At 33.8% G+C, this 14993-nt stretch overlaps 1 protein-coding gene across 2 annotated transcripts; it reads right to left on the minus strand.

Moving 5' to 3' along the window:
* Nucleotides 1-7838: 7838 nt before the first annotated feature.
* Nucleotides 7839-11978, minus strand: LOC123921704 (ethylene-responsive transcription factor RAP2-7-like). Of its 2 annotated transcripts, XM_045974353.1 has the most exons (10): nt 11094-11978; nt 10903-10928; nt 10777-10807; nt 10610-10697; nt 10381-10526; nt 10068-10112; nt 9851-9954; nt 9637-9746; nt 9258-9368; nt 7839-8319 (listed from the first exon to the last, which is right to left on the minus strand). In XM_045974353.1, exons 1-10 carry the CDS (start codon nt 11603-11605, stop codon nt 8038-8040), a joined length of 1455 nt encoding a protein of 484 aa, XP_045830309.1. In that variant the 5' UTR covers nt 11606-11978; the 3' UTR covers nt 7839-8037. The 2 variants fall into 2 exon arrangements, with proteins under 2 accessions (XP_045830309.1, XP_045830310.1); XM_045974354.1 differs by lacking the exon at nt 10068-10112.
* Between the last annotated feature and the right edge of the window lie 3015 nt (nt 11979-14993).

The following is a 14993-nucleotide window of genomic DNA, read 5'->3' on the forward strand; positions in this document are numbered from 1 at the left end:
GTTGTGTTTCTTAGATCTATAGATATAACTTTTAAAAAAATTGATTTTGACATTTAAAAAGAATTATCTCTACAATTTATTGTCGATTTGTCTTTTATTATGCATAATTATTTTGAACATATATAAAATTATAAATATTTCGAAAAAAAAGATATTGTCTCATTTTTACAGGAAGTGAAATAACACGTGTTTGCACAAGAAAATAATTGGAATTTTAATCCAAAAAACGACGTCTTAAACATTATTGTATATTGTTTGAGATCCAAACATGCTAATATATCAATAACCTACCACCCAAGGGGACCGTTCTCTGAGTTAGGAAGAATTAATATAGAGTTAAGGTTATTTAATATTTATGGATACAAGGTTTGAGATTTGGCACCAACAATTAACATTCATAATGAACTGCCACTTATATTTTATAGGAGGGTAAATGACGAGTTCTTCTTTTCGTGCCTCCCGCCACGCGTTTTTCGAGCTTCCAATTTTTACCCCCCCCCCCCCCCTGCCACACACACACCCCCCCGGCTGGTTAGGTAGCGAGTATACATGCTCAAATGTAGACCGCTTGACCTCTTCGTCGCACCTTTAGTTTTGACTTGGTTTGGAGGTGGACACATCAATGTCGTCTCAAGATATACAAATTGTTTAAACTGTTCTTTCATATGAACCTTGATGTTGTGATGAACATCATTGAATTTGGTTCGTTATGTACAAACACGTTTCAGTCCAAAAGTGTTTTGTTGTTTCTGTTTTGTATTGATGCGGTCCACTAGTTAGGCAGCAAACACTCTCGGGCTCGCTATCTATTTAGTAGACACCCCTAGTATCAGAAATAGAAACAACATATCTAATATATAGCTTTGGTTTCCCCATTGCTTCAGAATCAACACTGTACGTGATGTAAGTCTTGACAGACTTCTCCAATAGCTAATTTTTTTAACTTTCTTCTTTATTTAAGAAACTATGCGATGTGAGACTCGACAATCAACCCCAACATAATGCGGCCCCATATGTTTTGTTCTTAGTTTGCTCTCAATGCCAGACAAGAAGCATCCATTGGGTTTCTAGGATCCACTTGAGCAAGGGCATCACTTATTCTTTTGAGGAGAGAAATATTCATAAATATCGCAGTAGGGGCTACAAGCTCTAATTTCATCATAATAATTAAAGCTAAGCAAGACACAATAATTCTGAAGTCTTTGGTTTGGACTTTTTAGAAAATACAGTAAAAAATGCATTGGATGTACTTTGTCACTTAGCTTAATATCAAAATATTAGGAATTTCACCATGTCCTGATCTGATATCCCATTTAACATATGAGCCAAGCAATAGATTAATCAAGGATTCCTTTGAGTGATTTCTAAAATAATGAAATCGTATATGATGACAACAAGTGTGGATAAATACATCATTAACCACGGTTCTGAAGTGTTAATTTTTTATTTTGAAACTAGGATTTTCAATAGTAAACAAAAGACACAATTGCATGTAATTTTTTATATCGTCCCTTAAAAATAATGTTGAGTGTTAATTTCAAAATGCATGTAACTTTTTAGGTTAACATGGAACATGAATGTGTAATTTTTAGTTATCATAATAATATTGATACGAAGTTTTTACCGTCGTTTAGAATAACTAATCTTCATAAAAAAATCTGTGGTGCACATAAGATGTGTTCTTTCTTCTTAACTGAATTTTTTCCTTACGAAAGAATTAGAAATTAAACCTCTGACCATTACTTAAGGGGCCCAAAACTCGTACTATTTGTCAATTCATTGTTTGTATCGAATGTGTGTATGCTAGTGTGAATTGCTGCATATTTTATGAATTGTGCTTTTAAAATACCAAACTAGTTCCATTGACTTTTATTTGATATCTAAGTTTGTCATTATATTAAAGTAGAAAATTTATTTAGAATTAAATATTTAAAAAAATATTATATAATATTGTTAAAATATAAGTGGAATTATTGTGTTTTTTCTTGTAAATTTATTAATTCAATTTTTTATGTTTCAGTGGTAAATAATGGTCCCGTGTATAGTTTTAATAAAAAATTATGAATTTTATTAAGAATATTTTGGGTAATTTAGTAAGTTTGATACTAATTAAATTTATTATTAATATTATTAGTGGTTAGTAGTAAACTTGATAGTAATATTTTTTTTTTGAAAACAAACTTGATAGTAATATTGTTTATGTTTCTTTTTTTTTTTCATGAAAAATATTGTTTATGTTTTTTTTTATAAAGTATTGTTTTTTATTAATTATTTCTATATTTTTATTTTTATGCAGTTTCTTCGTATTCGTTCTATATATTTTTTTGAAGCATATAATTTTTTTTATTGACTAAATAATGTTCTTATTTTTTTTCTCCCTATTTTTATGTGTATAGATTGTTCTGTTTTGTTTGTATCTATAATTTGTTTTGTTCCTATTTTTATGCATATCATCTTTTTTTTTTTGTATTTATCTTATATTATTTCTATATATTTGTTTTTTTATTCTTTTTATATTTTTCTTAGTGAAATTACAATTAAGGATATAAAACTTGCAAATTGGTTAAAAGCAATAGAGATAATTTAGGAACTTTGGTGGTAATCGATTTTAATATATTAATAATAAATACAAATGTATCTGTGAGTATAATTCAGTTAGTAGGAACATTGCACGTAATATATAGAGAATAGTGTTCAAACTTTGATATTCAATTTATTCATCTTAAAAGGAGAAATTCTATCCGCTATACTACTTGACAAAAAAAATTAAATACAACACTTTATAATATTGTGTCCCAGAATTTTTGTCAAAAAACATAATATTGTGTCCCAAAATTTTACAAATTTTATTTTTCACAATTTACATTAATTTTAGGATAATATGTGTTTACTCCCCTGCAATGTGGACGATTTACTCATCCCCCTATAATTTTTTTCTTGATTAGCCCTTTATAATGGGAAGATTCTATCGTTTATCCCGCTAAAATTGTTTTTCATCTTTATAATATTGACCTGCCTGTCGGGAGATAGTGACCACCCCATTATATAGGTACTGTACTGTCTCAGTTCTCAGCAGCAGCAGTGGTTTGGTTTATTTGAGGGGTCCTCCATCCTTGGCTTGGCTCCTTGTACTCGTATTGCTAATTGCTAATGATACAAAAGTGTCAGTCACACGTCATATGAACAATTATAGGACTGAATGAATCACATTACAATATAGACAAAAAAAGATGGGAAAATAAAGCCCTGCCACACATTCTATGATCCATATTCTACCCAATTGGGGTGTCTGTCTTCCTTGGAGCCACACGTTTGTTTTAATGAAGTCATGGAAATTTATTCACGTTTCAATCCTATCCGTTTTTGTTTTTTAAAAGAAAAAAAATACTACGTACAACATCTACCATGTTTCAGGCACATGTTATGAAACTATGAATTAAAAAATAAAATATTAAACATGACAATTTTAACCGGACTATGTTAACTTATGGCTAGCGGAAGATGTCCAATGAGTTTGTCCGAGTTTGTAGCCTCTGCACTTTTGACACCATTATTAAAACTTGACCGCCTATTGCAGTAGACATTATTTTGAGGCACCTGATATCCAATGTGGCTATGAAAGGAGTCGGCAAAGATGTGACCAAATACCTTAACGACTTTCAGTTTGGGGTTGGGATATCAGGTGGCGCAGAGGCCAATTTGCACAGTGCCAACAGGCTGCTGAGCCAACGACATGGAGGTGGTTATTTAGCTATGCTCACTGTAGATTTCTCGAATACGTTCAACATGGTAGACATGTCAGCACTACTGCACGAGCCGAGGGTGATATGTCCCTTTATTTCTTTGTGGGTTGAGTTTCTTTATGGACAGGAGCAAAGTTGTACATTGGAGATGTTCACATTATGTCGTCTACTAGAGTGCAACAAGATGATCCGCTGGGACCGCTCCTTTTTTCTCTTGTTTTACACCCTCTTGTTCATAAGATCTGAGTCAATTGCAAGCTTATTCTCCATGCTTGGTATCTTGATGATAAGACTATCGTAGGGGATTCAAGGGAAGTGGCTAAAGCGCTGGATATCATTCGAGAGACCGGACCAAAATTAGGCCTTACTTTGAATATCCGTAAGACTGAGATCTTTTGGCCTTCGTGCGATGGAAGTAAACTTCATGAAGGGTGGTTCCCTTCAGATATTGGGAGACCGATGTTAGGGGTGAAATTGTTCGGAGGGACGGTGAAGAGAGCTGTCAGGGCTATTGAGTTAATGCACCTTCTTCCTCGGTTAACCCATAGAGTGAGCTCCTTTTACCCCGATCATGCATGTGCATAGCTAAAATTTTCTTCGACATAAGAACGTGTCAACCAATTCACACGGAGGAGGCATCTATGTTGTTTGATAAAGAGTTGCGAGGTGCAATTGAAGATATTGGGGTTGGTGAATGTCCTAACTTTGGGGACCTTCAATGAAGGGTGGCTTCCTTATCTATTAGGGTTGCAGGGTTGGGTTTGTACTCAGTAGTTGAGGTTGCCTCGTTTGCCTTTGTGGCTTCCAGGGCCCATACTTAGGTATTACAAGATCACATATTGAGAGATAGTGGAATATATGGTATGGACTCTGATTTTGACATTGCCTTGGATAGTCTCTGTAATATGCTTACGACTTATGACTTTAGAAGTTTCACTAGTAAGGACACCATCCTTCATAAATCCCAACATGCTTTGCGAGTGACATTTTTAGTAAAATTGTTCAGTGATGAGTCTTCACCCGTCGCTATTTTTAGAGTATTTTTAATTAAGTTTTTAATATCATTTTATTAGTTTAATGTTTAATTTAGAGTCATTTTAAATAAATTTCAACTTTTGGTTTATTGTGTCAATTAAGTGTTTTTCTCTATTAAAATAATATTTTGTGTAGTTTTTATTTTCTTGGTTCAACTTAACATTTTTAATAGGTGTTTTAGTGTGATTGGTTGGTGCTAATAGAAAACAAAGCTATGGATTGCCAAGTTAAAAGGCACGTGGGCCTTATGCCATCATGGGATCCGATCCACCAAGAGAATAGAAAAGCTTTATATCAAATAACAACACACGCACTAGAGAAGAAAAAGAGAGGAGGCATCACGAACGAAAAGAAAAACAGGGGAATGAGGAAAAAGCTGCGTACAGTGAAAAGGAATGGAGAATTGAAGTTAGTGGTTGCAAGCTTATGACTTCTTTGGTTCAATTTTCTCTTCCCTTTGTTTTATCTTATTTTATCATGAGTAGCTAAACTCTAGATTGATCCTCAGGGAATTCTAATTTCTATTTATCTTGAACCATGTGATTATCATATGATATGATCAATGAATTACGAAGTTAGTTTCTTCAATTATTCCTTGTGCTTAATGCTTTGCATGACTTGATCAATTGTGTAATGATTTCAATTATTTATTTTACTATGACGATAGGAATGAATGATCGATCTAGGAATGATTGATCAATTAACTTTCACTTAAGACATTTCGGATTGTTAACTGAGATTAAAAGATTAAAGTTTATAAACCTCAATTGATCATAGATTACTAAGACATTAGGAATCGATGATCAAGAGAGAGGATTGTGTTACCAAGACATTGGGCATAATCATTTTTGATTTAATCTAATCGTGAAACTGAATTGAGTAATTTGTAATCATACATGAAATTACCAAGAGAAATAGTAATTAGATGAACCAAAAGGATCAATCACTGTTCTTTTATTACTTGGAATCCTAAGTTATTTCTAGTTTATGCTTAAACTTTAAAACAAAGAAACCCCCCTTTTATTTACGTCTTAAATACGATACAATTGTTTTGTCAAGATTGAAACAATCCCTGCGGATACGAACTTTATAAATTTTATTACTTAACGATAAATTAGTACACTTGCTAATTTGTTATCAAGTTTTTGTGGTCTTGTAAATAACACCATGTTAGGAAAATAAGAAATTACAATCAAAGAAATGAAAGAAAGCATGATTACAAGATGATCTTGATGTGTTTCCACCTTCAAATCCTTGTCTCCAAGCTTCTTGATCTTCAAAAGTTCTCAAAATTGATGTTTCCAATGCTATTTTTCGATGCTGGTTCTCAGATCTGCGTTTTCCTTTTATAACCGGAGTCAATAAATGAGAGTTTCGCCTCAGGCACAAGCATTTTCGCCCCAGGCACAGAATTTTCGCCTGAGGCACCAACATTTTCGCCCCAGGCGAACAGGCAAACAGAGAGGCACTTTTTCTGGTGAAATTTTCGCCTCAGGCACAGGAATTTTCGCCTCAGGCGAAATAGCAAACAGAGAGGTGTTTTTCAACTGGGACTTTTCGCCTCAGGCACAGGAATTTTCGCCTGGGGCGAAAAAAACAGAATATTAGCATTTTTCTTCATTTTTCAGCTACTTTCATCCTTTGCAAATATCTTCAAACTAGTGCATTATTCTTCCATGAAATGAGTTACAATTCTTCTAAAAAACACTTGAAATCGGTCTTATTTTCATGTAATGACGCATGTCATCATTCAGGATATGAAAGTCAAGTTTGACATGACAACTACACAGAAAGCAGTTTTTGGGTGTTTGCAAGCATGTCATGCTCAAGATTTCCTTTTAACTATCCCCATCGATGGGACAACATATGTCACCGGTGGAGTACCACACTATTCTCAGATACCACATCATGATTCCATTATTTCCTATTGATGAGGTTTGTCCTGTTTGTCGTAAAGCTTGCCTGGATCAATTTGGAGAGCATACAGTTCATTGTAGGGAGCTTCCAGGATTCAAACATAGGAATGACTTTGTTAGAGATGTTCTTTGTGACATTTTTAAGCGTGCAGGTGTATCTGTGAAAAAAGAGGCGCATGTGAACTTTTTGACTGACCCATAAGAAGGGAGATTGACGCTTAGACCTGCATATGTTTTAGTGTACGGTTGGACAAGAGGGAAGCATGCTTGTGTGGACTTGACAAGAGTTTCCTCACTTAATAATTGTTTCTAATACATCAAAGAAATAAGTCTCACCTTAATAATTATTATCAATTAATCAGAGCCATTAATTGATATTAAAATTAAAGGCCAAGATAACATATGAAACTTACGCTTGGAGTTAACATAAGATTTGGAGTAACTGTGATCTGGAGGGGGCCGGAATCACTTGATGTTAGAACTGACCCCCGAACCAGATTAAACTGGTGGTGAAGGGGGGAAAAATGTTTCACCCTAACAATTATTGAAGGCCAAGATTTGGAGTAACATATGAAACTTACTCTTGGAGTTAATATATCCCTCCTCATATATATATTCCTCTTTCTTTTTATATGCAAATTTCCTCCTGTGACGTGGACTCATGCTGACATGTAGTTAACATCCATATCATCACCACTAACGGAGTAAATGAAGGTATGAGTAATTTCACAAACGTCACCCAAATTTCAGGAGATATTTGACATTTAAAGAATTTATGGGAAGTATTTGTCAATTTTTACAATTTCAAAGGAGTATTTGTCTATCGACTCATATATATCTGTCTATGCCTAATCTGTTGAATTGCATCTGCATCTATTCAAATACTAGAGGTGAAGGGGCTTCGGCCTGAAATATATATATCATAGAAAATCTTGAACACTGCTCTATACTAAGAAATTTTAATGAAATAATAGTATGCAATCAAAACAGGTTAAGTTTTGCAGAGAAAAACATAGAACTCTACCTCGCGTTCTGTATGCACAATCAGGTCCTATAATCTCAAGATTGGTGGTCAAATATCATGAACTATCGATCAGGAAAGATTAATCGGTAAATACCATGAATGTAAACAACCAACATCTAATTTGAGGAAAACAGCACCATTGTAATACCAGTGCACTAGAAAAAATAGCAATTCTTCAAGGATGATTTATCCCAACATAAGGCATAAATCAGTGGACAAGTCTCACTATACACAAGTTGGTCACTGAATCATACAAAAGAATTTTGAATGCAAACACTTTTTATGGTTTGCTTGCTTTCCATCTGTAGTACAAGATAGGCTAGGGTGGTGCCTGCGGGGGCTTAACCTGATAATAATATTGAGACGCGTTGCTGTTGGGTACATTGGGCAAAGTAAAATAGAGACTATGAGGAATTGTATTCATAGATCTTGGTGGAAATGTGGGAGTCAATGATGGAAATGGAGACGAAATTGAGAATCCTGATGATGCTGCTGCTGCAGAGGCTGGTGGCATTGGGATAGCAGTGATCTGGCCATGAGGTTGCCACGCCCAATTGGGGTGTCCTTTGGAAGGATCTTTGCCGATACTATCTGCTCTTCCCTGCAAAATATTTGAACCATCTTTTACAATCAAAGCTCAATGCACGAAACCTCTAGTTTAGGCTACCAAAATAAAATGGTGCAGCAGAAAGTTTAAGGAAAATATTATCAGAATGCCAATGATGGACTGTTTTCAAACTCTAGCCATACTCCAAATATTTTAGGCACATTTTCAACTTATGACAGTTACATTGAACCAATGTTATGATTTCCAACATGATCACTCCACATATTTTAGGAACATTTTGGACCAACTCATTTTGTCAAAGATAGATTAACATGAAATAAATATTAAGTACAATTCAACTATGCATATGTCCAATTACATGTTACCCTATTGTCATCGTGCAAAGAGGCTAAAGAAATTATATAAAAATGTGATAAGATAACAAAAATAATTAGACATATTTGTAAAATCAGTTTAAGATGTTAGTCTATATACTTAGGGTCCGTTTGGCCTAGTTTTTTTTTAGAGCTTATGCAATATAAATTAGGTTTTATGCTATTTTATAAATTCACACTAGTGAAATTTGTAATTTTATAAGCTATTTTATCATAAATTACCTTGACAAACTTATAATAATATATAAAAAGTGCATAAGCTGTTTGCATAAGCTCTAAAAAAAGCTGGGCCAAACGAGCCATTAGTTATTAAACTTATTATATTTATTTATATATAAACACAATATGGACAATATCCCTTCACTGCTCAACAACAGATTGTACCAAAAGCTTATAGAATTCATAATAGTTGATCACTAAACATAAAAAAAATCATCTATTACTGTCAAGTATATAATTTAAAAGTCATTCATTCTTTAGTGTACTAATGAAGTCAGTAACTAACAAGGATAATTGAGAAGGTTTAATGAAGTAGTACTCAACAGAAACAGGCAATCGATTCCAGTTGTAAAACTAAAAACTAGATAGTGAAATCACCTCATTGGGAAAGAAAGCGGGATACATGCCATTCGATAGAGAATGATGCTCTTCAGTTACTAATAGCCTTTTCAAAGATGGATTACCGGTTCCTAAAACATTGGTTTCCATCTGCAAATGAAGAGAACCCAGTCAATTATTGACAGATGAAGAAGAAATCAAGAACTAATACAACAATACCAAATATGAAAAGTTTTACAAAGATCAAAGAGGTCAAAGGAAAACAGGTTGTAACTAGCTAGAAGTGAACCCATGAATGCTACAGCCTACAAGCAAGAGTTCTTCTTCGCAGAGTATAAAGCATACTATCAACCTTTTTTCCACATAAATTAGAAGAAACCTAAAGTAAATTCTATATTTATAAAGCTCAAATATATACCCTTGAACTTGTGTAAGGGACAGAAGGGGAGTGAAATTTCCCTGAATTTTCCTTGGGACCAGGTCCTGGTGTGGCTATGCCCAAATTGAGATCAAGATTTTGACTGCCACCTGTGTAGAAAGCAAATACAAACAAGATTTCACATAGAGAACATTTTAATATTCTAAAAATCACTCCTTAATTTAAATAAGATCTATGCTATAGTGGTTGGTACCTTCATTGTTGGCTGCAGATTTCATCTCTCCTTGGTATGTGCTGGGCTCAAAATTAGTCACTGCTTCCCTTCCATTGTTAATGATAGCTGCTTTGTCATAAGCCCTGATTTTCAGAAAATCAAAAGGGAGATACATGTTGGATGCAATCCTAATGAGCTTAATTCAGGTAATAAATTTAGTGAAGGTAGGATGTAATAATTCATTAGTGACTAGGACCTTGCGGCTTCTACTTCGCTGTCGAATAACCCAAGATATATATACCTGCAGCAAAGCATTGCAATCTCTATAACCAAACCAAAACACCTTTGCCAATTGTTTCTCAATTCTCAGAAACATGCATCATACTACTATAGCTTAGACATGTATCTCCGAACACGATAAAGAGCCTAAAAGTGCATCGAGAATTAAGCTGAAACTGAATCGCTTTTGTTGGTCATTTAGGTACTTGAATTCCTAATATGATAATATCTCATTGTAATCACAGACATAGCAGCATAGTACTTAAGTTGAATGAAAAATAGGTCCTCACTTTTTGCCAAGGAATTGTCCCATTCGAGCTTCCCAACGGCCACATTTGTGGAGTGTTACTCCGCGGTATTTTGAACTCCCTCTTGAGAAACCAGTACTTTGACGACGAAGTATGTGCACAAATTCCTCTTTGGATAAATTCTTCGTCTAAGTAAAAAAATTGTTGAAAACTTTAATCATATGATCCACTAGCTTCATCATATTCATCAAATACTTGAGAATTCTCTAACCTGTTTAAGATCATCCTCATAATCATTCAGATTGAAATTTATGTCAGCACCAACTCCTCTGAACTTAATTGCAGCTCGATCATAGGCTCTGAAATTAGAAAGTTCCAAGTCAACTCAACAATGAAAAATGAATTAAACAAAAAATGAAAATATCTTCAAAGATTTACCTAGCAGCAGCATGAGCTGTGTCAAATCCACCTACAAAAATCAAACACGAATTTCATCAAAACTCAAACAATGCCTAAAATAGTAACTCATATAGTATAATTAATTCATAAATTAATAACCCATACCTAAATAAACTTGTTTCCCGCAATCCCTACACCAAATAATAATTACAAAAATACAACCCAAAAAATAAAACTTGTCAGATTAATTCAATTCAACCACAAATTACCAAAATCAACCATTCACTTTATATTCATTAAATTAAACAATTAATGTATCTGAACTATAATATAGATCGGATGCATCATTTACGAACCAGATATGTGATTCCCATCTTCCAGTTCTTCTGTAAAACGTGACTCCTCTGTATTGCGAGCTTCGAGACCTTGGTCCTCTTCTACTCTTCTTAGCTTGTTGTTGAGGCTGAACAATCTTCATCTCTTCATTCTGATTAAACGATAGATCAACTGAACCATTCTTCACAGGAAACGATGACGTAGCTTGCAACTTCCAATTATTACACCAACCTTCATCATCATCACCTCCTCCATTCACAGGAAAAAACTCCTTCGTTACGACGTCGTTTGAACCTTCCATTTTAAGAATATCGAAACTGAAAGTGAAAACGTCATCAACGCGCGTGGAACACGAGTCCTCATCGTTTGCGTTGTTGCTTGAACCGTCCGCATTGAATATTGAAGAATTCGATGTTCCTGATTCCACCATTTGATTCCATGAAGTTTGGGGAAAATTCTCCGAAATCATTGGTGAGTTAATGTTCTGAGTCGAATCGGTCGAGTTCTCATCGTTTAGATTAAGATCTAACATAGCACTTAATCTTCAATTAAACTGAACTATTAAGCTATTAAGTTTAATTTTACTATTTATAGTTTATTTTTCCAGATGTTTGTTAAATTTGAGCTACAATAAGTTCAACTAACTTTCAACTTCGCCGACGGCGGCGATGATGATTCTCCGATCGAATCGAATAAGCAGTTGAAGAAGTCGTTATAGAGAGAGAGAAATACAAAGCAAAATGAAGATTATCGTCGGAGAACTTTTCCGGTGACCGGAAAAGGGAGAGGTGGAGGAAGAAACTCACAGAAAACGAAAGTTCATTTGATCGGCGGAGAGAGTGAAAGCATTGCGAAGTAATGGATGAGAGAGAGAAGGGAAGTGGGAAGCAACACTTTTGCTTTGTGAACCGTTTTAAGAGGGAAAGGAATATATAAACATTTTCTCTTTCATGGTGGAAGACCGGTTGATTCGGTTACCGGTCATTCTTACCGGTCATTAATACAGTAACAGTGCCATCCATCCTACACAACTTGGACCAATAACACACTAACACGTAATAATTGATCTCATCCATTGATTTCACATCGAATGGTTATCATACATTTAAATCAAAATAATATTGATCATTTGCTTAAATCAGACGGTTGGTATGTAATTGCGTTAATGCAGTTATAGCCGGCAATCTATTTCCTATACAGTGTTTGTACGAAATTAATCCTCTCCGGCTTTTATGTCTAGCCTTCACTCCTCTTACAAAGAAGAAGAAGAAAAAGAAAAAAAACAGACAAAAAATCACGGATGAATAGTCAAAGATTATGACAGCATGAGAAACATGGGAGGAAGTCTTTGAGAGAATTCAGATTCGTGTTTGTCCTAAAACCGTATTTTGTCCACAGAAAGAAAGAAAGAAAAAGCAAATCACAATTTTGGTCATTGGAAGGGTATCTGATTGTCACATTGATTTTGGTCATCAAATATGTTTTTAGATAGTCAAAGTTGTTTGTTAAACGTATTTTTTTATTAGTCAATTTAGTGCATTAAATTTCTAACAAAAGAGATACTAGGAATATATTTGCAATTTTAATACATTTAGAAACTAATATGACAACGAGTTTCACTTTCGAATACTAAAATGGTGATTTGTCTTAGACAAAGTAGTAAATGCTAAATATATAGTAAGATTTTAGATTCAAATGTAATTTACAAAAGCATTGCCTAGCTTCCTCAAGCATCCCCAATTCATCTTCCAAAAGCATTGCCTAGCTTCCTCAAGCATCCCCAATTCAACCAAAACACCAAACAAAGCATCAAACACCCTAAAATCTGTCCTAAAAACATTCCTAGTCGACCACAACATATCAAATTAACCAAAACCTTAGACACCCAAATGGGTGCAAGTGCTGAATCAAACAAATGAAGGTTTTGAGCTAAAAGGGTATCTAATAACAGAAATAAAACTAGTGAAAAAAATCATGGGTGAACAAAAAATTGAATTTTGAGAAGATGGGGATGATAGATTGAACAAAAGGGGAAATGGGTTTGGATGAAATGAGCTTACTCGAACGCCAGTGATGTGGAAGAGGTTGCGCCCAAAATGCAACATGATTTGAATGTAGAAGAAGAAGTGTTTCGATGAGAGAAGAAGAAGAGGAGGATTGGAATGTAGAAGATGATTGAATAATAATGAGAGAATGGATGAAGATGAAGAACCCTAATTATTTTTTTGATTAAAATCAACAAGGCAAGTTAAATACACAATCACTTATTTTTTTGCCTAGTCATTCTATGCCACGTAAGCACTCAGTTTGCCACCTGTACAAATTAACAGTTTCTGGACGGAAAGGACCAAAATGTTTAACGGCAAAGTCTTTAAGGGACCAATTTGGACCTTTTTTTCTTTAAGGGACCAATTTGAAACAAAAAATGTCTTTAAGGGACCAATTTAGTAATTAAGCCATGTTTTAACTACTATTTAAAGATAAAATACATGATGTTTTAACTTAGTAAGATAAAATTTACTTTTTATATTCATTAAGAATCTAATGTATTTAAAACATATTATGGTCCAAATACATTGAATTCTTAATGAATCTAAAATGTAAACTCTCTCTTATATATAAGACCGGAGAGAGTATGTTTTAACTAAGATGACACAAGTTTTTTTCGGTTTAACTAAGATTTTGAGTTTGGTCTCTATTTGGATATAGAGCCGTGTTAAAACTCTTGGACATGCAACATTTTTTATGTAAAAAATTTGTATTGAAATATTTTTTTATAATAAAAAAATTTATATTTTTATATTTAAAAAAAATAAAGTATACAAAATTTAAGATTATTTTTTTATATTTTAAAAAAATAATGTTTTCCTTCACTATGAGTGAATGACTGTCTTGACCAATAAAAATAAAAATTAAATAATGGGTGAATGAAAGCTACGTGTTACCACCTTTCTTCGAGAATTTTCCTCCAGGCCAGCTAGGATGGCCAATATCACAGAGGCCAAAAATAACGACCTAAACGTGCCGGTGGAAAACACACAAAGACAAAAGCTATGTCTCCTTGATTTTTTTTGATAATAGGCTCTATACGAGGTTTACGAGGCAATAATGCTTTTCATTTTATTCGCACAAATTTAGCAGTATTTATTTCCTCTTAAGGCAACGTTCCTTACCTTAAAACATTTTTGGTAAACTTTATTTTCCAATTTTGGTAACTAATATTGAAATGGAAAACTTAAAAGATTTTATTACAGTAAAAGTATAAATATCAAAAAATAATTTTTTTTTTTGTTTTAACCACCAGCTTAATCTGGTTCGGGGGTCAGTTCTGGCATCAAATAGTTTCAGCCCTCTCCCGATCGCAGTTGCGGGGTATCAAACCGCGGTCCTCCCTACCAAGTTCAACGTCAATCACCACTAAACCAACTAACGATTGGTAAAAAAAAAAATTTTATTTTCAATGCATTGATTTCTTTTTTCTTGCATAAGTCGATGCATTGATTTTATAGATATTAACGAGTGTCTCAACAACATTATTAGCAATTTAAAAAACATTATTAGCAATTTAAAAAAGAACTCTATATGACCGATATGAATTGGTTCAAGTGGTAAGAGTTTTGGTCATTTTAAATATGTGGTCAACGGTTCGATTCATGACTAATGCGTATGGAAAAAATTCAGTTGAGAGGGAAGAATCCACCTTGTGTGCCCTACAGGTACCCTAATCGATATTAGTCATAACTAATAGCGGTGGAAACTCGTATCAATATCATCGTAACAAAAAAAACTCTATATGTATGAGACATTCAAATGGGAATATAGTCAATCATATAAGGCTCTGTTTGGTAAAATTAAACTATAAGTTAACTGATAGCGGATAAGCTAACTTTTAGCTTATAGCTGAAAAACTAGTAGTATGA

Source organism: Trifolium pratense, linkage group LG4 (assembly GCF_020283565.1).
Source record: "Trifolium pratense cultivar HEN17-A07 linkage group LG4, ARS_RC_1.1, whole genome shotgun sequence".
Classification (NCBI taxonomy): Eukaryota; Viridiplantae; Streptophyta; class Magnoliopsida; order Fabales; family Fabaceae; genus Trifolium; species Trifolium pratense.

What these genes read in the sequence shown, in the direction of transcription:
- LOC123921704 (XM_045974353.1), bottom strand. Translation starts at nt 11,605, where the DNA reads ATGTTAGATCTTAATCTAAACGATGAGAACTCGACCGATTCGACTCAG. An exon ending in ACAGCTCATGCTGCTGCTAG is followed by an intron (nt 10,698 to 10,776) that starts GTAAATCTTTGA and finishes TTCTAATTTCAG; the next exon opens with AGCCTATGATCGAGCTGCAA. An exon ending in TCCCTTACACAAGTTCAAGG is followed by an intron (nt 9,369 to 9,636) that starts GTATATATTTGA and finishes CTTCATTTGCAG; the next exon opens with ATGGAAACCAATGTTTTAGG.